This window comes from Talpa occidentalis, unplaced genomic scaffold (assembly GCF_014898055.3).
Source record: "Talpa occidentalis isolate TD23 unplaced genomic scaffold, MPIMG_talOcc4v2.1 talOcc4.16, whole genome shotgun sequence".
NCBI classification, from domain to species: domain Eukaryota; kingdom Metazoa; phylum Chordata; class Mammalia; order Eulipotyphla; family Talpidae; genus Talpa; species Talpa occidentalis.
The window spans coordinates 74591313-74612381 of record NW_023601653.1 but is presented as its reverse complement, the minus strand read 5'-3'; the positions used below and the strand labels follow the sequence as shown (position 1 = coordinate 74612381).

The window sequence follows — 21069 nt, the reverse complement described above, 5'->3', positions numbered from 1 at the left end:
TCCAGCATGAAATGTCTCCTGAGCTCCAGCCCCAAACCTAATGCACCTCCTGCAGATGACATCTCCAACCCCACATTCCACAGGCTCCTCTCTTAATGAATCCCAGAGTGTACCCTCATTCTCTTCCCCTTACACATCACCTTTCTCCTGAAGTGCTTTCCTTTCCCTGACTAATGGCACTTGGTTACTCACATCTGCATCCCGGATCAGCTCTCTCCTTGGGTCACAGTATCTAAATGGCCACAAGTCCAGGCATGTTTACCTACTGAATCCACTACCCTCACTCTATGCCTACTGTCACTGTCATCTGGACTTCTACACTTCTCTTTTCTCTTCATACACAACAAGGCCTCCATCTTCATGCAGCAAGAACACGCTTTCTAAAATATGCCTCTTCGTAGAGCTTCCATATGATCCAGCAATTCCACTCCTAGGTATTTACCCAAAGGACACAGAAACATCAATTCCAAAGAGCACTTGCACCCCTATGTTTATAGCAGCACTGTTTACAGTAGCTACGCTTTGGAAACAACCCAAATGCCCAAAAACAGATGACTGGATCAAGAAGATGTGATACATATACACCATGGAATATTACTCAGCATTCAAAAAAGATAAACACATGCAATTTGCAGCAACATGGATGGCGCTGGAAGGGATCATGCTCAGCGAAATAAGCCAGAAAAAAAAGAAAAATACCGGATGGTCTCACTCATAGCAGGAATCTAGAAAACCTAAATAAGGGACCAGGAAAAAGAATAACTATAAGAAAGAAAAAATCAAAATCAACACACAACTATGAACCAGAGACACACTATGGCGGGGGTGGGGGGGGGTGGGGAAAGGAGAGATTGGGGTTGCAATTGTGTGGGGAATATAAAAATTAAAAAAAATAAAATAAAATATGCCTCTTTGGCTCTGAAAATCTTCAGCCTCTTCATCACCTAGAATTATGTGCAAGTGTTGGCAAGGGCCATGAAATTCCTCTCTGACATGGCTCTCATCTTTCACCCGAAACCAGCACTCCATCCTCTGGTCAGGAAAGGCACGCAGGGCCTTTGCACATGTGCATATTCCAGCAGAGATCATAGCTGTCATGTTAATTATTTCTGTGGCACAACTTAATCCTGATCTATCAGCTGCTTGTTTGATTTAGGGATTTTCTAATACTCCTTGGTTTCCACGTGCTCCCCTCAGAGTCAAGGGTTTTCACTGTCCCAGGGAAGTTATGGCCCAGTGGAGTGGAATGCAGAGAACAGGAGTGAGACCACTTCCAGGTTAAAGGCACAGGTCAGGGCATCAATGGCAGTCTAGAAGACACAGGGTTGCCTATTGCACAATCTTGTCCCAAACAAAGAACCTAAGACATTGCACATGGGCGTGTCAGAGAGACGGCAAAACTGAGTTTGGTCCTTAAGGAGGGGCCCTGAAATCTGTACCATGTCCCCATCCCAGGGATCCAGAAGTGGCCAAGAGGAAAGTAGCACTGAACAAGTGCTGAGGAACAAGGGAGCCCCCAGTCTGTAAGGGTCAAAGACAACGCCCCTTCCAGAAGGGACGAGAACATTTCAACAGTGTGGATCCGCCATGCCAGGAGCACTATGACCTGTTTGGCTCTGTAATTCAGTGGCCCTAGAAAAGTGCCCAGGACTTGGTTTTATCTCCAGGGAAGGAAATGAAAGAGGTTCCTGATAGCTCACCAAATGGAGGCTCAAATCAAACATTACATTCAGTAATAGGAAAGCAAAAAAAGTTACATTTCTTTCCCTCCTGAGTTTGCCAACTGAGATTCTTATCTGTCACATTCCCGAGATGAGGTGAAATACAAAGACTGCAGAGAGGTGGTAAATGCAGAATCTCTCTCAAAAATAATGAAACTTAAAAAATTAAATTCCAATTCTAAAATCAATCTATACAAACATTGAAGCATTAAGTTGCATCCATGAAACTAATAGAATATTATTTGTTCGATAAGTCAATTAAACCTCAATAAAAGTAAATTAAAATTGTATATATTTATTATATAAAATTATTTGTATTTCTATATCTCCATCACAGGATGTAAAGGAATAGAGCTAGCAGATAAGGGGTTGTGTGTGTGTATGTGTGTGTAGGATGTCAAAACCTCAGCACACTTGCTTAATTCAGTAAGTCACTGCCCAATACACAAAAGAAGTTGGACTTGTTTTAGCAACTAGAAGTCCCTTTTCAAACTCCCCACTCTCTCTTCTGTACCCCCCAAACTCCTAGTATGAGGTCACTGACAAAGCTCACTGGCAGCCACTCCGCATGTCTAAGCAAACCCTTCATTTTGAAGAATCACAAACCAACAGGCAACAGAACTTGACGCGAGGAGGCCTTGTGAAGCTTGCTCTTGCAGGCTGGTGGTTTTTTTTTTAACAAGCAGCTTTTTTGAGGTAGAATTTACATACCGCTCAATTCACCCATTGTAAGTACAAGACTCGATGATTTTTAGTAAAGTTACACAGTTGTGCAACCTCCACCACCATGACGTCAGAACTCTTCTATCACTGGTGTGATTTAAAAAAAAAAGCCAGGTTACCTCCAGCATTCTCCCTACCCAAAATCTCCATTCTTGATGCAGTGTAAGTCCAGGAGGCCCCTGTTCTCCCACTAATGCCTCTGCCTCTCAGAGGCACAGAGTTAACCCACCTACTGGCCTAGGCCTCCCTCCTGTAAAGCTCCCCAAGTGGACTTGCTAACCCACCTGGGAACTCCAGGGTGAAGCACCTTTATGCAGGATCTCTGGGGCCCAAGACAAAAGCAACCTTTTGTACCCACTTTCGCCATGGCTTTGGCGCAGAATAGACCCAACATTTCGCTGGCTTCAGAACAAGACATGGATTCAGTCTTAACCTGCAGGCGAGTAGGGGGAGGACCCAAGATGGGGGAGACGTGGATCCACAGAGACAAATAACCATGGAAGGAGAGCTGCTTTTCCAGGGACCCTTTGGGAGATACTTTGCTTGTATTTATTTTGACACAGTAAAGATTTCTCTCCTGTTAAGAGACCAGGTCATGCCTCCGAAGGCCGCATGGACTGCAGCGAGTGCTCTGCGTGCAGACTCCAGCCATGTCAGCCCTCAGCACTCACTGACCAGCTCTGGAACCTGCCCCCATGCAGTCCGGAGCCCAGCCCTGAGCCACTGCAGCCCTGCTTGCAGGGAACACCTTACCCAATACAGAGCTGGGTGTGATCACAAAAACTGGGAGAGTTTAAATCGTGCACCAGATTTATTTGTTGAAGGGGCCAAAAAAAATGTCAAAGGTGAAAAGCCAAAAGAACCACACCCATGATATCATCGGCCAGCAACAATGGAAAGAAAAGTCCTATAACCCTCCTGCCTCTTTCAAAGATGCAATCTCTTCGGACAGTCCAATGATGCTAATTAGAGGAAGGTGCTGACAGCAGGGGAAAAACGCGCTTTGTGGGAATCACATGAAAAGCAGTGCAGGGGAGGGGGAGAGGGGCAGGGTTTTCCTCCACCCTGTAGTAGAGGCAACCGAATGCCCCAATTTTGCCAGCTGCATTCCAGAGCTCTTTCCCTCCCATGCCCAGACAGAGCAAAGGCCTTTGTCATGACTTCACACTCAGCCAAAAGTAAACACACTCTCCACTTTTTCCATGGACAAGTTCTAACCCCAAATTGCCAACACTGGCCTCCCAACCATCCAAATGGAAGGCCGCCTTTCCCAAGAAAATAAGTTTTCTAACTAAATAATACATCTTGGCCACAAAGCCAAACATTCCTACAAGCTTCCTAGAAATTATTTGTCATGAAGTGAAGCTCCCAATCACCTGAGCACACCCTACCAATAATGCACCAAAGACACTTAAAATAAATACGACCGGTAATCCAAGAATAAAAGCACGTTCCTGCAGACACTTGCGCTGGCGGTGAAGGAAGTGCAATTGGTAGCACAGACAGGGTTCATGGCTCAAAACACACACACGCTCACACGCCGCCGCCTAACTGGAATATTCTTTCTGCAATCAGGTTCTGATAAGACAGGGCTGATTTGCATAAGGAGCAAAACAGCACTCAAGATCTGAGCCCAGCTGTGCTTTCCACATCAAACACCCAGCTTGCTTCTCTCCCACGTTCCAACTGGAACCTGTGAGATCCAGGTTCAGTCCTCCAGCAAGTAAGAAAAGCAGACGGGATGGTGGACTTACCAGGTTGGAGTTGGTGGCATTGGAGTCATCTTCCGGAAAGGGAATATAGATCGCTAAGGCCACACAATTGGCAAAAATAGTCAGTAAAATAATTATTTCAAATGGTCTGAGGAAGGGAGTTAAGGAAATGAATGCTGCAGAAGGCACAAGTGAAACAAACATACATATATATTTTTTCTAATGAATCAGATTCATAACAATTTTGTTTAAACAATACATTCCAAGTCCCTTGTATTCTGAAAAGAAACATATGCCTTTTTAAGTGCTTCTAGTGGGTCCCCGCCAAAATTTTTCCTAATATGTCAAAAGCAGTGGAGGCCAGTCGCGTGCCAGAGTAAACACAGATTTCTAAAAACTTTTTCCCTTTCTATTTATTTAGGTTGCACTGGACTTCATTTTCCCTCATGGGTGCTCCTCAGGGTTGCTTTTAAGGAGCAGAGCCTGCTCCAGGGAGCACTGCTGACCCCAGCACACCCCTGTTCTTGTGGCTTACACACCCGGGGACTCACACAACATCGAGATGAAGAGCATAGGGTTGAAGGCAGAGACTTGACTTGAAGATTTTATACTGAAACTTGGAAATTGAATTTTAATTTTTTATTTGAAGTTTATGACATTTTGTTTTCTTCTCTATCATTTTTTGATAGTGTTGAGAGTATTTGAAGGTCAGCCAGGGGTCCCCAAGAGCATAGCAAGTGGGTTCTGTGCATTTGACCACTTTCTTTTAAAGCACAGCTCCATGGAGAATACCTAGAACTTTTTTGTGTGGGGAGGCCAGCCTTTGGAGGGTAAGGTCTTCTTGAAACTTCCATCAGGGGTGCAGGATCTGGAGGGACAGGCCAAGGCTCACTCACCAGCAGCAGCATGCTCAGTGCCCTGTGCCCAATTTCTTTATCAAAATATCAGGGCGGGACACATTGCCGAGAGAACAATGAGCTCATGTGATAAAATCGTGCATCCTGCACCCACAATTGAGGCCAGAAGGGAAAACTTGAGCGGAAATGTCCAGTTTATGCTCTTTCAGCCCCATCTCCCCCACCATGGCTCAGTTTCCAACCTAATCCGTGTTGCGTAACAGGAGGAGGACCAGGAAGGATGGACATTCCTGGAAGAAGGAACCTACTTCATCTCTAGCGAAAAGCTGTAGTCACAAGGTGAATGAATCTTGAAGCAGGAAGAGACCTTGGACATCATGTACTCCAAGTCTCTAAGGCCTAGCGAGCTTGAGAAACTCTCCCAAAACCCCACAGCAGGGACTGACCAGCCAGGACTAGAACCCAGATTCCCTGGCTGCCGAACCCAGCTCTCACTCCCCACAGGAGGTCTTGGCCTGTGTTAACAGGGCAACCCTGGGCCTGTACCTGCGAGTTCTGCATCTGAAAGTAGCCTTAGTGACTGTCCAGTCCTGCCTTCCCAGCCAGGCCTGGTTGCTGATTCCCTGGGTGCCATGAAGTTTCCCTGCGTGTGCTTTGGTATCAAGAGGTAGCCCATCGTGAGTCTGTCCAACCTCCCAACTCGACAGATGTAGAAAGTAAAACCACCTGTCCAGGTGCCAAGTTGGCAAATAGCAGAGCCAAGACCAGGACCAGACCTAGTGACTATCCTCTCAAATACACCAAGCTACCCCTGGAGTTGGCCAAGGCACTGGCAATGTTGGTGATGGTGACACTGACAGTCACAAGAAGGACATTTATTGCGCTCACTGTGGCAGGTGCTGTTCTTACTACTTTGCCCAAACACCCTGAGTGGAAGGTACAGACAGATGAAACGCTGACTTGCCCAAGGTGATACAGCTTGTGGCAGGATGAGATTCACAGTCGGAAGTGCAGCTCCAGAATCTCCTTCTGTAAGGCATGGTCTCTGAAGTGACCTCCTAGCCGGTTTAGCCAAGTGAGTCTTTGGAGATCTCCTACCACATCAGCTTTTCCTGCTTTGCCCTTCCCCACCAGAATAGGAAAGTGACACTCAGCCCAGAGATTGGTCAGTTTCAGTCCCTTCATCTGGTCACCGGAGCTCCCCTCCAGAGCAGGGCACATCAGTCCCCTGAGCTAGACCTCAAATGCCAGCTCCACCTATGTGGTTGACGGCCAAGCTTAGGGTATTACTTGTGGCATCCTTCTAACTCCTCCTCCCTCACTCAAGCTGTTTTTCCATCAAGTGATGCTAAAAGTACCAGTTTCTGCTGAGAAAAATGTGTAAAATAATGTGAAAATAATGTGTAAAAAAAAAAAACAACAACAGAAAATCCATCCACTGCAAAGCTGAGGTCCTGGGTAAACCCTGAAGCATTCTGAGACCCCCTGTGATGACGGGATCATTTTTTAAACTGCCTTCTCCTCTTAATGGAAGTGTCGGGCTCTGCTCTTTCAAGAAGTAACTGGCTCTCCCCTCCAAAGCTACCTGGGGATGGCACCCCCCGAGGCCAGGCAGCTTCCTGTCCTGCAGAGAGGAGCACACATGTCCTCCGGGGAGAGGGGTGGCTGCCACAGTCCCCTGCCAAGTGAGTAATTACCTCATTAACACAGCCGCTGACCCAATCAAGGGTCTTTTCACTGTACCTGATTCCAGCCTGCCGGGTCTGACCGCTTTACAGAAGCATCACGCACACACTTCCATTACGAAGCCCGCTCTTCCACTCACCCCAGCTTTCCCCACCCGCCCGGGGTATGTTGCTCTCGGCTGATGGGGTGTGCACACCTTTCTCTCTCCCTTCCTCAGGCTCTGTACTTCATTTCACGCTCGGTGTTGGGGCGGAGTGGACTTGAAGTTAACTAGTGCTCTTGAACACGTCCCCCGGCTAGCTTTCCTGAGGGTGCTCCACATTCAAAGATTCCTTGGCCCTGTGACTTCTTGGGGAGGTGACTGCCGTTTCTCCCTGTTAGGGATGAGGAAACTGCAGCTCTGGGGGTTTGGGAAGCATGTGACCACTCAGGACACAAGTGGCAGAAGCAAGAAGGGACAGGTATTCAGGCCCAGATCCAGGGTCTACTGTGTCCAACGGGGTAGGTGCAGCCCACTCCTCCACTGTGATGCACAAGGAGTGGCAACAGTGTGGATTTGGGAGTCAGGGAACTGGACTCCCAATCGGGGAACTGGATTTGAACCCAGCTGTCAGCTGCTAGCTATGGTTTGGGAAAGTTCTTCAGCTCCTGACCTGACCCACCTGGCCCCGTGGCTCTCCCACCCTGAAGGCTGAGCACCAGCTATGACAACAGCCTGGTGGGGCTGCCCAAATCCAAGCTCTCCCTAAGCCCCCTGAAGGCCAGAACCTTGCTGATCACTCAGGGAGACTGGGCAGCTCTGGGGCTGCCGCTGGCTTGAGCTCACTCTCTTCAAGTTACTTTTAAATTGAGGGGCTTAACATCTAAAGAACCAACATTTGAACATCTTTTGCTGAACACAAACTTTCTTCTCTCCCCAAGTCAGCTTCTTTTACCTTCTAGCCACCACTGGAGACTTAAATCTTCCCATAGAAACTCTGAATGCAACCGAACACTTCCATCCCAAACTGTGGGAGAAGTGGTTGTCCCCCTGAATAAATCTTTACTTAAAATGCCCAACATCCAGCACCAGGCATGAGTCCTGATTCGTCTCTGACTACATGACCCTGAAAAGTCATGCCCGTGGAGCTCAGTGTCAAAACTGGGGAGAGTCCCGGGCAAGCCTACTGATCTTGAAGGGCCTTGCCACCTCCAGCACCACAATCCCTATGCAAGGGCAGGATGGGCACGGTGCAGGATCTCCATGATCGAGCAGACAGGGTAAAGGAGAAGTCCTAGAGCCCTTGGTGGCTTTTCAGGCTTTTATTGGGATTTACTAGGTACACGGCAGGCAGGGGGCCTCCCAGCCCCCAGCAAGTTTTCACTCTACCTGGGCTCTCTGGCATTCTGTAGTGGCCTTGTTCTCTGCTGCTCTCGTGATTCTGCTTCTCTCCATTTGTTCTGCTGGCGTCCCCATAATGCCACCCTTATGAGCCCAGTCTCTCAACCCAGGTGTACCCACTTACGCATGCCCACACCATACTCCAGGTGGCCGCCATCAGGCATGCATTCAGGACTGCAAGGATCCATCATCTATCCTAATGGCGGGAGGGCAGAGAAGCCTGACACTTTTTCACTTACCCTATACCCTACAATTCTACAGGGAGTCTGACCTTTCAAAATGAGAACCCCCTCACTGGTTTCTATACAAAGTGGATCTGTGTTTAAAACTCTAGGCTGGTGTTCCCCACTTTGGTTGCACATGAGAATTGCATGGAGAGTTTTAAAATGCACCTGCGTGGAACTGTGGTGTGTTAGAACTTTCCAGAGACATGAATGTGCATCTGAGGTTGAGAAACACTGCTCCTAGGCCCAGACCCAAGAGCCCGGTCCCCTGACCACCACCCTTGTGCATCTCCTGGCTCCTTCACCCTAGAGACGGGGAGGCTATGAACTATGCCAGCGCCATGGCAGGGGAGGGAAAGAAGTTGTGACATAATAACACATGATCACTATTAACCCAATATACCAGTGGGTCTCAGGGCAAACTCAGCTGGGTGAGATGATATTTTATAACCTCTTAAGCTCATTTTCTCAAATGCTGCTTATGATATGAAAAACAAAGCAAGGCAACACCTGCAGAACTTGTTATACAAGCATATTCCTGAACCCCCATCCCCAGAGATTCTGATTCATCAAGTCTGGGACGGGGCCTGGAACTGGTGTTTTAAGTGCCCTAGGGTTGCAGAGGCAATCGATCTGAGCACCACTCTGTAGGCCCAGCTCTATCAGCACAGCCTGGCTGGGGGGCAACCCCCTGGGGGCTCCCAAGGGCACCCTGCCCAGCTGAGAGCACAAAGGATATTTCCATTCGACGATGCTGATGCACGCCCTCCGGATGGGGTTCTTCAGAGTCAGGCAGAGCAGGGCCCGGGGTGGGCGTGTGGCGGCTGTGCTGCCCTGCTTCTTGGGCTTCCCATACTGCTGCCGCTTGCGCTGCGTGGAGCTGACCGTGGACACAGTTGCGTTGCCAGCGCTGCCCATGAGCTTGGCCTGCCGGGCCGCATCGATGGCTGCCTGCCAGGACAGGGCCGCCCCCGGCGTGGGGATGTGCTCGGGGGCAAGCCCCGCAGCTGCGTTGGCATTCATGTTGGCATGAGCTGGGCGTGGGCTCCCATAGTTGGAACCTGCAGGAGGAGAGGACAGGGGACAAGGGTCAGCAGGGAGAAAGCAGGAGAACTTGTGATACACCCTGGATCCGAGAATTGCATTTTTTTTTTATTATTATTTTGAAGTATTGCAGGGTCCTGGCAAGTGGCACATGGAAATATTATTATGCATGCTAAAAAATAAGGAAGTCTATGCTAGTTCAGCCTCGTTCGCCTGTGTGACTCTGGCTATGTCACTCAGCCTCTCTGGTCTCATCACTTCATTTCAGGTGGACCAGACATGAGATGCATACATGATAACATATGTGGACCTTAGAAACATGGTGCTAGTGGGAAAGGAAGGTGCAGAAAAAGATAAATATCCAATCAATATATGGATATTAAAATATATATTTATGGAGCCTCCCTGGTAGCACAGGGGTTAAGTCTCAGCACTATCATGCTATCACCACTATAGCCTGAGTTCGATCCCCAGCCAGGGAACTGACCCACATGGTGCAGCAGACCTCTCCTGTCTCGCCCGCTGCTCCCCTCAGCAGTGTGTTTCAGTCATTCTGCCTGTTCTGTTCCCCACTCTGTCTCTGGTGAATCCTCTCACCCCCCACACACACACACCTGTGGCCCTAATCCCAGTTCTTGTATGCATAAATAAATCTTTAAATAAAAAATACATATTTATAAGAACACAAAAGATATTCATCAAATAGAATGGAATGGTTGTCTAAGGAAGGTGAGAGGGAAAATGAGAATAAGATATGGGATTAAAAGGAGGAATGAACGAATGAGCCACGGCAACAATGACAACAAATGTACAGTGAGTTGAAGAGTACAACCCACTGAAACCTCTGGACCTGAGATAAACATAAAAATAAAATCAAGAATAATAAAATAAAAAGGTTGGACCAAACTCACCAAACTAAGTACATATCCAGGTGTGCCTGGATCAAATCCATCTGGGCACTGAGTGTTGGCTGGACAGGGGGGTGGGGGGTAGGGGGGTGGGGGGTGGCGGGGGCTGTGATGGTTTTAGTCATGGCAGCAAACCCTTTGAGATTCTCCCATTGAGAAAGAAGATCTATGGCCCCTCCCCCTAAAATACGGTTGACCTTTTTGACTATTTCAACCAATAAAGTACAGCAGAATTGACAGTTTGTGACTTCCAAGGTCAAAAAAGACAATGCTGTGCCACCTGCCTCTCTCAGCTGCTTGCTGTGTGGGAAGCCAGTCCCCTTGTGAGGCAGCTGATAGGCCCAAGGCCGCCATGCTGTGAGGAAGCCCAACTGGCTGACACAGAGAGACCAGTGCAGAGATTCCCAGCCAGCCCACAGCTGCCTGTCACCATCTGACGCGAACTCACGAGAGACCACAAGACAGAATAGCCCAGCCAAACCCATCCTGAATTCCCAACTCACAGAAATTGTGAGCAATAGCAGGTGTTTGCTGTTGTAAGTCACTTTGTTTGGGGAGCATGTGATATATATCATTTCACATCTGGGAAAGGGTGTTGTGTGTGGCAGAGGTTGAAGAAAGCTGGGAAATAGTGAAATCCAGAATAGGAGCATCTCCACTGCTCTGGTTTAAAGGCAAATGAGGCTTTAAGACTGTGCCACTAAGCACTGAGCATAGTTGGTGGGCACACCTCTGTAGGCTGAATGTCTCACCAGAACCCCACAGGGGTTGCCAAGTGAGTAGCACAGCCTGGAACTAACCTTAAACACCCTAGAACAGGTATGTGACCTTGAGACTTGTCAGTCAGGTGCAGCAGGATTGAGAGGACATACAGAGATTGGGGTGATGCTCTAGGTGCCAAGTTGGTCGCCACATCAGTCTCCCAGGAGACTGGCTGCAGGGGCCAGACAAGGTTCACTTCTGAGCCACCCCTTTCTCCTCATGACCCTCTTTTCAGCTCAGTGTACAGAGTTCTTCCAGGGTAGCTGCTGGCCCCAGAACAAACTACCACCTGGAATCCCTTCCCTGTCCTCCTGCAAACTCATTAGCATGCAGGTGAACACTTGGCACCTCACCTAGCCACTGCTCCCAACTCTTGTCTTGAGCTGATCCTGCTGCATTTGACTTTCAAGATAACTTCTGCTCCCACGTGACCTGCTATCCTGAACCCCCAACCCTAGACCTGCTGCCCCCCACAACAGTGCCCAGCTCAGAGATAAGCACATGACTCAGCTTAGCCAGACAGGGTATTTGCACCCTGAGAGGCTGTCTCAGAGATGTACAGTAACAACCCCTGGGGCTCCTGCATCCACACCTGCCTGGTAACAACCCTAACCTGAGCTCTCCAGTACTTAAGTTAGCTTAAGCTAATTCAAATTAGTTTTTTGTTCCTTACAACCAAAAATGACCTGCCTGATATGCTAATGCCACAAAGCTTGTACTGGCTGGACTGCCATCTCTGCCAGATTCCAAAGTCTACACCCTCCCATCACCACACCAGTGACAGACAATTAAGTTTCCACTCTCATGCCACCGCTTGACATCACTGTCCAAAATGCTGTGCTTAAAAGATTCTGAGATTTCTCAGGGTACAACAGGAAAGTGTATCAGGGTAGATTAGTGATGCCTGCCATGGGCACAAAGGGTAGGGAAGGGCATCCCAGCAACCTCATATTTAACACCCCTGCGTGACACCAGAAGGAGCACACCAGGTCTTCTCTAGTCCACTGGTCTACTGCCCTCCTGTCCCCTGACAGTTGCCTCCTGCACTCTGGCCATCTGGTCCCTGTGGCATTAGAGCCCCACCCCCACTTCCTGGACTTAGAAAATTGCCTCTTTGCTCTAGTCAATGCAAGGTGCTATTCCCAACAGTGACTCTGACTCTGGGCTCACCATATAACCCCTTGACCTTCCTTCCTTTCCCTTAGCCCAGCTGTTCCAGGCAGCTGCCACACCCTGGGTCCTAAGCATAAAGCAGACCCCAATAAGTCTTTTCTAAGACCCCGGAGGTAAAAACAGAAGAGAGGTTTTCAAATAGTAAAAGCGCCTGAAGCCTAAGAATGGTTTTTAACAACCAGCAAGCATGAGGATCTCCATTTAACACATAAGAAAACAAAGGAGCGCTGACTCATTAAAGGTCACAGGAAGACAATAGACGATTTCTGCAGCAAGCACAGGACTGTCGGTTGACTGCTAGGCACTACTCCTCCTCCGGAGGTCTCACACACACACTCCACATGCGCACACACGTGTGTGCTCACACACTCGGCCCTCAGCAAACCACATGCCTCCCACTGGGCTGATGGACTCTGGGGTGAAGGGGCTGCATTTCTGACCCCAAGGACGCCCTTTGTGTTTAATATGGTCTTCACGGGATGGCATCCACTCACCAGCAGCCCCTTTAGTAGCTCCTGGGTAGCTCTGGGGTGAATGAAAGGGGAGAGTGTCCCTGTTTCTACGCACTAGAGAGACTGAGTCCAGAGTAGCCTAATCTCTGTCTTGCTGTATTCGCCAGAGCAGGCTGGGACTTTCACCCTGTGCCCGCCATCGGTGGTACACAGCCTCTCCATCCAAGACTCCCTGTTGGCACTGACATCACTCGGAGACTGTTTTAGTTTCTGGACTAACTTCCCCTCTTCCCTACATACACAAACGCAGCTATGTCCCCATCACCATCCGTTACCCCAGACCCCAATTCTCTGCTCACAAGCCCTTAGCATCGCAGAGCTGCCAGGAGATAATTGTCTTCAACCTCTTATCTTCCTCCTTAATCCCCAATATCCCCAAAACCAAGCAATCCTGGGAGTTTCTGGACAATCCTTGGGAAGCAGGAGGAAGCACCAAGCGCAGGAATGCATGCTTGGCCTTGGAAAGGCTGTGTGGGCATGGCCCAGGCGCCCTGAGGCATGGAGCCCAAGGCTTCCATAAGCAAGATGGCTGGGCCCCACGGAGCCACATCTTGCTGACTTCTGAGCATCCCACGCTGGATGACCTTATTTATATTGTGAACAATTCCCTGAGCACAAGGACCTCTTTGGAGCACACCATCTGGAGGAAACACACACAAAAGAAGCCCATGAAGAAAAATGGATTATCAATCTCCCCAGCCAGAGGACAAGAAAACAACCTTCAGATCTGGGTCCTGACAGCGTGGAACTTGCAGGGCCCTGAGACATGACTCAGGTCACTGCCACAGCAAACACGGGGCCATGCAAGTGAGACCCAGGTGGCCCCTTAGGGGTAAGACCTCACCTCCTCTTCTCCAAGCAATCCCTCCACCTGCAAGGAGGATCCCCTCTCAGACCTAAGCTTTCTAGGTACCTCCAGATCCTCCCCAATAAGGGGGCTGACTATCCAGGAATCCCAGGGAGGGAAAACCTCCACCTCAGACTCAACATTTTTGAATCGAGAACAGTGCCATGGAGGATGGGCAGCAGCATTTTGTCCCCAGTGGCTTTTGTTAGCATAAAATAACCACCCAATGCAGAGAGACCAATTTTCAAATTATAAAGCTGATTCAAAGCTCTGTCTCCTGGCTGCCAGCTGAAAAGATGCCACCGTTTAAGTCTGCTCTGGCTCCTGCCTCACTAGATGTTTCCACTGATGCTCTTGTCTCTGAAAAAGCCCCAGAGCAGCACTTAGCAGTTCAGGCCACGTGGAAACAGGTGGATGCCCAGGGTATCGATTGCTTCCATGTGCATAAGAAAATGGCTTCCATTTGTCCAATGGCCCAGTGCCCCCCAAAACATCAGCAGTCCCCTCCTCCTGCACCAGGAGCTGCTGCCTCTCTGAGGACCCAGGATGACTTCTGGGAACGGTCATGCCAATCTACTCTGTGAGGGCCCAAGTGAAAAATGCAAGTCAGGGGGTCCCATGCATGAGGTATGAAACTGAGGACCTGGTAACTGTTCAGTGACAATAAAGACGACTTTTCGTCTTTAATCCATCTCCAACCATGCACCTGATCCAGGACCCCACCCCAGGAGATGCTCAACCTCTATTTGCTAATGACTGTAATCATAGTGACGTCATGGTAACGTCAAGGTGGACAGCAGATGAATGTTACAAACACTGGGGGGCAGTCCACCTGTGTCCAAGGTGATAATGGGGGAGAATTTCTGAGCAGAGTGATTGTGGGCAATGATTTCCAGCTCCCACGCCACTACTCCAGTCCAGGCCATGGCCCACTTTTTGCCCAGAATGTGGCAGTAGACCCCAGACATTTCTTCATGTGTCTTGGCCACCCCCAATCGAATCTCCATGCAGCAGCCACAGTGACCTTTTAGAAATGCAAATCATAAACCATTCTCCTCGTTAAATCTCTTCAAAATCTGACTCTGCCGTGGCTTATGAAGCCTGCTAGGCTGGCCCTGGTCCACTTCTCTGAGCTCATCTCATCCCTCTCTCAACCTGGTAAAATGGAATCCTGACATACATGCCTCATTTCAACTCACACAAGCTCAGTTATTATCTGCCACAGTGCCTTTGCATGTACTTGGAATGTTATTCCCTCTGCTCTCTGCTTGGTGATTCTTTCTCGCACTTCTGGTTTGGGTTTAAATGATTCTTTCTCAAACCCTCTCCCCTGATCTCCAAACTAAATAATCAGAAATCGAACACTGGCTGCCACTGTGTTCCACCTCCCCCAGCTCCACACTATGCTGGATAAAGGTGCCAAAGACCCTGGCAACATAAAGGGATGCCCAGTCATCATGTATATGGAAAAAGGCACAGGCCAGCAAACCTGCTTTGACAGCAGGGGCTCTCTCTCTGGGCTTAGTACATGGAGGTCCCTGTTAATGACCAGTCTTTGTACACACGAATGCAACTAAGAATGATTTATGGAGATCAAGAAGCAGCAGTTCACACCTAGAAAGAAGAGAACTATAAATGCATTTCCTCCTAAAGACCTGACCATCCTCTCACTTAGCAATCTCTGTAGTGCAAAGAAAATGCTTCTCAGGCCAGGGAGTCACCCAAGATCTTTGCAGAAGTCCATTTGATTCTTGCTGTCTCTCATCTCACCATAGTGACAAGGGACCTACATACCTACATAAGAGTTGCAGTCAACCTGAAACAGAATCCATGCTCACTCTGTCCATGAAAGGCCAATGACTAGAAAGTAGGAGGCCATTCATCTTCTCTATCTAGTACATTACCAAGACAGCTGAGAAGCTTGAAAAGGGGTTATCTGGTATCTTGGTCTTCAAAGATAACCAGAGGCCCTGTCCACCTCAAGCCCAGCAGAGATTCTCTGGATGACGTCTGGCTTAGTACCATGTGGCAAGTGTGGTCCTGACTTGCTTAACAGCTCTTCTAACCTGCCTTCCTGCCCTGCAGAGGACAGATGGCTAAAAACCTCAATTCTCAAATCTCCTTTGCAGCTAGACTTCCTGATGCAACAATGGGGTTCGCAACTCAAGAACTGAATTGCAAATAAGTCAGGCGGAGAGTATCTATTTTACTGCTACAGGCCCAGTAAGGTTCTGGCAATGATTTCCTGATCCCTGGAACATGGATACTGTGGTATAATCCTGGAGCCAGCTCTGGGCACAGTGGCCTCCAGATTCCCCAGCTTCCTAATTATACCAGAGTCCCAGTTGTCTCAGCAGGTCAGTCCTGCTGTGTTGTTCTAGGAGTCATTCCTAACCTGCAGCCTCCTTCCCCAACCCTTCCAATTGCTTTGTAAGTCCTTAGATTCCTTAAGTGTCCTTCCTCTTAAAATGGCCGCTGCAGGGCCTCCCTGGTTGCGCAAGGGTTAAGACATAACCTATGAGGCAATCCGTAGCCTCTACAGCATGAGTTCAATTCCTGGCCAGCCAGAGAGCAACCCACATGGTGCAGCAGACCTCTTCTGTCTCGCCCGCTGCTCCCCTCAGCAGTGTACTTCGGTCAATCAGCCTGTTCTGTTCTCCACTCTGTCTGTGGTGAACCCTCTCACCGCCCCCCCCCACCTCTGGCCTGTACCCCAGCTCTTGTATGCTTAAATAAATAAATCTTTAAAAAATGGCTGCTGCAGTGTCTGCTGTAGATCTGAATCTTGACAGACATACACGGTCTACAGCAGTACTACCCAACAGAACCTCTAAAGAGGTAAAGATATTCTGTAATTTGGGGGTGTCCAGTATGGTAGCCACCAGTGACTGTGCTAGCACTTGAAATGCAGTAAGTGCAACTGAGAAACATTTTAACTTTCATTTAATTTAAATTAATTTACATTTAAATAGTTACATGTAGCTAGTAGCTACCATATTGGACAGCTCAGGTATATTAAGAGGACATCATCGTGGAAATAGAATAAAAAGGAAGGAGATGTGAGAAATGGGAAAAAGTACTAAAAGAGCACTTAATTCTAATTTGGGGAAGTTTTTTTTTTTAAGCAATCAACAACTGACTCAGATACTGATGGGTGGGTGGACTTTCTGATTGGGAAGTGACCACCCTATGCAAAATGATACGTTTTCAAGCATAAGAGATTCTATGACCAAACAAACAACGCAGACAGAACAAAGAAAAGTCCTCTTGCAGTGCCTAATACTCTTGGAAAATGAATAAGAAGCTAACCTAGGAAGCTGACACTTCCCCCACCCAGATTTGGCCTAAAAACACGTGGGACATGGGCACCCTCCCCTCAAGAGCAAGCAGCCAAAGGTTTTCACAACACACTGACCATGGTGCTTACCTCTGCTTCTCCTTTACCTGAGCTATTTTCACACTCTTTTCAATTGTATTTTCTTACGTTCTCTTTTTCCTCTTCCCTCACCCTGCCATGAACACAGGTCCTGGGAGAAGGAAGGGGCTGCTTAGAATGGGCACAAATTATAGATAAATTTGCTCCAAAGTCAAAGGACAGTGAAGGACCAGGGACACGTGGGGCCATGTCCCCCAGCTCAGATCAAGCACTGCCATAAATTAAGTAGGCTCTTTGCTATTTTACATCCCACCTCTCTGATGATCTGGGGCAAAGGCAGAGAACTTTCAGAAACTCAAGCCAATGGAAGAATATAAAACTACCAGTGTTCACACTTTCTAGTCATCCAGTCAATGAAGCCTTTTGTCTGTTCATAGAGCAGCTAGTGAAAAGGCAGAAACGAGAGGAAAGGTATGCCTGGAGGGTCTCCCCCTGGAAGCAAATGGGACTCTATCTGCAGGGACAGGACAGGAGGACAATTTTATCTTGGCTAGAGAACCCTAATCATAATGCCACTTCCCATGGCACTCACGGTCCTACTGACATCAGAAAGCATAAGGAAGAAAAAGCAGACCGAAAACAAACAGATAAATGTACACACTAAACCACACTCTCCAAATAAATACATTGCAATAATGATAAACTACTCCCTCCACTTAGTTCTAAACAAGAAGAGAGAATTTACAACCTGTTATTTGAACTGAGATACCTATCATTGCCTGGTCATGGTGTATACCTAAATTATAGGACCTAATTGCAGGTTAATTTGTTTATTGAAAATCTCCACACCACCTTTTTAAGTGTCACACAAGTGTAGCTTTTGTAGTGAAAAAAAACAGATCTGAACTGGAATGAAGTCAGATATACCCACCTATGAAAATGGAAGTCCCTACGGTTACTGATGTCTGGGGCCAGGCAGGGGGTGCAGAAAGAGCCCCCCAGTGGCCTGGCACAACTCTGATGGGGGCAAACACTGACTCACTACCTCCTTTGCTTCAGCTAAGGATATTCTAATAACCAGGCCCTTGTCTTATTCTTCAACAATACCTAAGCTCTCCGAGAGGGGGACCAGGTTTGTGGGCTTCAAAAATCCCAGCACTGCGGCTGTCACTTAGTAGGTGCCCAAAACTCATTGGCTGGATGGAAGTTTCTCTGCAGGCGTCTTACTTAGCCTTCCCGGATTTCTATACAGAAGCTTGCGGAGATGTTGCTATTTGACTGTTTTAGATTAGTGTGTTTGTCATATGTTGCATGTGTTCATTATTATATGTTAAGTGAATATTTGTTTCTTCTTCCCCACCAGATGGGATGCCCCAGGAAACAGGCGCCTTTGTCTATTTTGTTCACTGCTATATTCCCCAGAGCCCAGAACAGCCTGGAGTATGGTGTGTGTGCAATAAAAATGCATTGAAAGAATGAGTGAGTGCACAACTCAAAACGTAATTGTCCTGTGACTTTTTTCCCATTGTATTAATTCCTTAGACTTCTGGCCCCATAATTCTATGTGCCCCTCCCCGCCCCCGGCCTCTATTATTGGTAGGAAAACAGAAATAGAGCAACTGCACCTTCCCAATCACTAGACCCGGGACACAGGAGGCAGAGCTGTCTGGGGAGCACAACCTTTAATATACTCAGTGACCCCAACCTCTCTTCTCAGTGTCTGGGAGGTTGGGGTGACAGGATGGCAGACTGGGCTAATACCCGGTCTGCTCACTGTCATCCCCTAAAGTGGGCGACTTTGGGTGCCAGCAGTAACTTCCCTAGCTGCATTTCATGCCCAGTCACACGGCCGGAGGTTTGGCTTGGTGGAGGGGCAGAGTCAGAGCCCACAAGACGAGGACCCTCGGGCCAAGAGTTTCTGGTCTGTGGGTAAGACAGACGAGCCAAGCTCAGGGCTCTTCCAGTTCCACCAGTGAGGCTGGACTCCAAACCCCTGCCCAGCGCCTCTCCCACCTCGCCAGAGGGGAGTGTGGGCTAATAAGCCCTGTCAGGACGGCGATTTAGCACTCTCACCAAGAGTCTTTACGAAGCTCAAACATTCCACCACTCTTCTCAGAAGCTATTCTAATCCGTCTCTGGCAAAGCAATCTACCTGGGTATTCATCAGGATAAATAATACCAATCCCAAATTAGAAACACCCAAGAGCCTACCGCTGGGAATGTTTGAACTAAAACACCCATCACCATTGATAAATCAGTGTACATCCACATGACAGAATTTTAGGAAGCTGCAAACACGATGTTTGCGAAAAATAATGTAGAAAAAAGTTCGCAACACGTTAAGCAACAGAACAGGGCACAAAAAACTACCTGCCCTCAACTTATAAGAGGCTTTTTCACAGAAGGAAGAGGAAAAGAAAACAAAAGTATTACCTGTAGTTATCTTTAGGTGCCAAGTTCACTCATTTCCAGAACGGCAGATGAGCCTAGCACTCAGGCCTGTGGACCTGTAACCAGGCAGGCAAGATGCCAATTCCAGCTCCGCCAGTTGCTGTGTGACTGTCACTGAGGCTCACCCTCATGATGGGTGAGTTAGTGAATGTAAAACTCTTGGAATAGTGCATGCGGGCAAGAACCTTATATGTACACCTCATTTTTTTATTATTACATTTTCCACATTCTGTGCAATAAATACTTCTTTGGTGGTCAGAAGGAAAAAAGGCTCTGGTTTTGTCTTATTGTTTAAGTATACTTCCAATATTACTGTGGCCAACCCTGATTCAGATTTTTGTCTAGCTGCTGACAGTTCCATTCTGAGGACACACAAAACCACCTGGCAAAATACCTGCCCATCATCCTGACCAGCCTGGAGGCCCTTCGTCCCCAGCCCCAGAGCTGCAGGAAAGTACAAGTATCCGCCCGCAGCTGCAGAGAAACAAGAAGCATGGTGAAAACTCAGCATGCACCCCCACGTAGCCCTCTGCTGACTCAAACCAAACTCCAGCCAAAGAAGAATGTGTGCCCTTGCATCTCCAGCTGTGGCTCTCTGTTGACAAAAGTGTCCAGTTGAAGGAAAAAGTGAAATGGCTGATTCAAAAATGAGCCAAGACCATGTGCAGAATCCTTTCTTCCCTCCTGTCCTCTGAATTTTTAACAATTCCACTTAACATCAACTCAGGATGTCTGGCCAGGTGTGTACACAGGTCAGAAAGGCACCCAGACTCAGGTAGGACAGAGTTAAGGTTCAGGATTCAGGGCCCAGGCCTGAGAAATGTCATCCCATCCATTTAACCACAAGCTGTATGAAGAAGTTGGAGCAGAACTGAGGGAAGTGGCTCTCTCCTGCCACACAGCCTTGCGGTATGAGAACCCAGGTCCAGGGCCCGTGGCCATGGCTCAGGACACCAGCCACGCTGCTAAGTGCCTGTGATATAAACCCCTCGAGGCCTCGGTGTATTCGTCTGTACAATCAACACAATCACAAAGGCTATGTTATGTCTTTGAAAGCACTACCTCGATGATATAAGGTATTACAGAATAAGAATCACCCCAAGATGCTTGCGCCTAAAGCTTGGGTACCTCATTTCCAGTGAAGTGAAAAAAAAAAAACTTTTATTTTAAAAAATAAAAAAAATTTCCCCAAAGCACACCCTCCATGTTAAGCAATCACCTCTTAGAAATTGCTCTGTCTTCCTAGCAAATACCACAGAGTCAATTTGTGAAAAAGTGAATCTATTCAGAGAATTCAGAATACAGAATTCTAGAGATCCTTGAAAAGAGTGTCCTAGTTTCCAGGAGGTGAAAAGCTCTGAAATCCATTGATTATCAGTGGGCTTCCTTATGTGTATGTTTAAGAAACAGCCCTTAGTGTGTATTTATACACTACAAAGATAACACACACACACACACAAACACACCCACACACAGCTTATCTGTCCGACTCCCGATGTCTCTGCGTCTCATGAAGGCAGGTCAAAAGAAACAGCATTACCTTATTCCTCTACACTCACAGGCCACTTAGTAATGAGGCTTTTTATAAAGTATATGCTTCTTTCACTTAGAAACGTCAAAGCCATTTATCTCAGTAATCTCCACAAAACCTCTGCCAGAGAGCAGGCAGACAAGAAGGTAGAAGGCAATGAA

At 47.9% G+C, this 21069-nt stretch overlaps 1 protein-coding gene across 7 annotated transcripts in view; it reads right to left on the bottom strand.

Moving 5' to 3' along the window:
- The window catches only part of CACNA1C (calcium voltage-gated channel subunit alpha1 C), a 561196-nt gene that overhangs the window by 496616 nt on the left and 43511 nt on the right, over positions 1-21069 (bottom strand). For 6 of the 7 annotated variants that reach the window (XM_054696571.1, XM_054696570.1, XM_054696574.1 and 3 more), the window contains exon 1: positions 4199-4367. In XM_054696571.1, the coding sequence (XP_054552546.1) occupies positions 4199-4360 (162 nt within the window). In that variant the 5' untranslated portion in view covers positions 4361-4367. Of the gene's footprint in view, positions 1-4198; positions 4368-9034; positions 9366-21069 lie in introns of those variants that run through there. The other variant, XM_054696576.1, reaches the window with a different exon arrangement.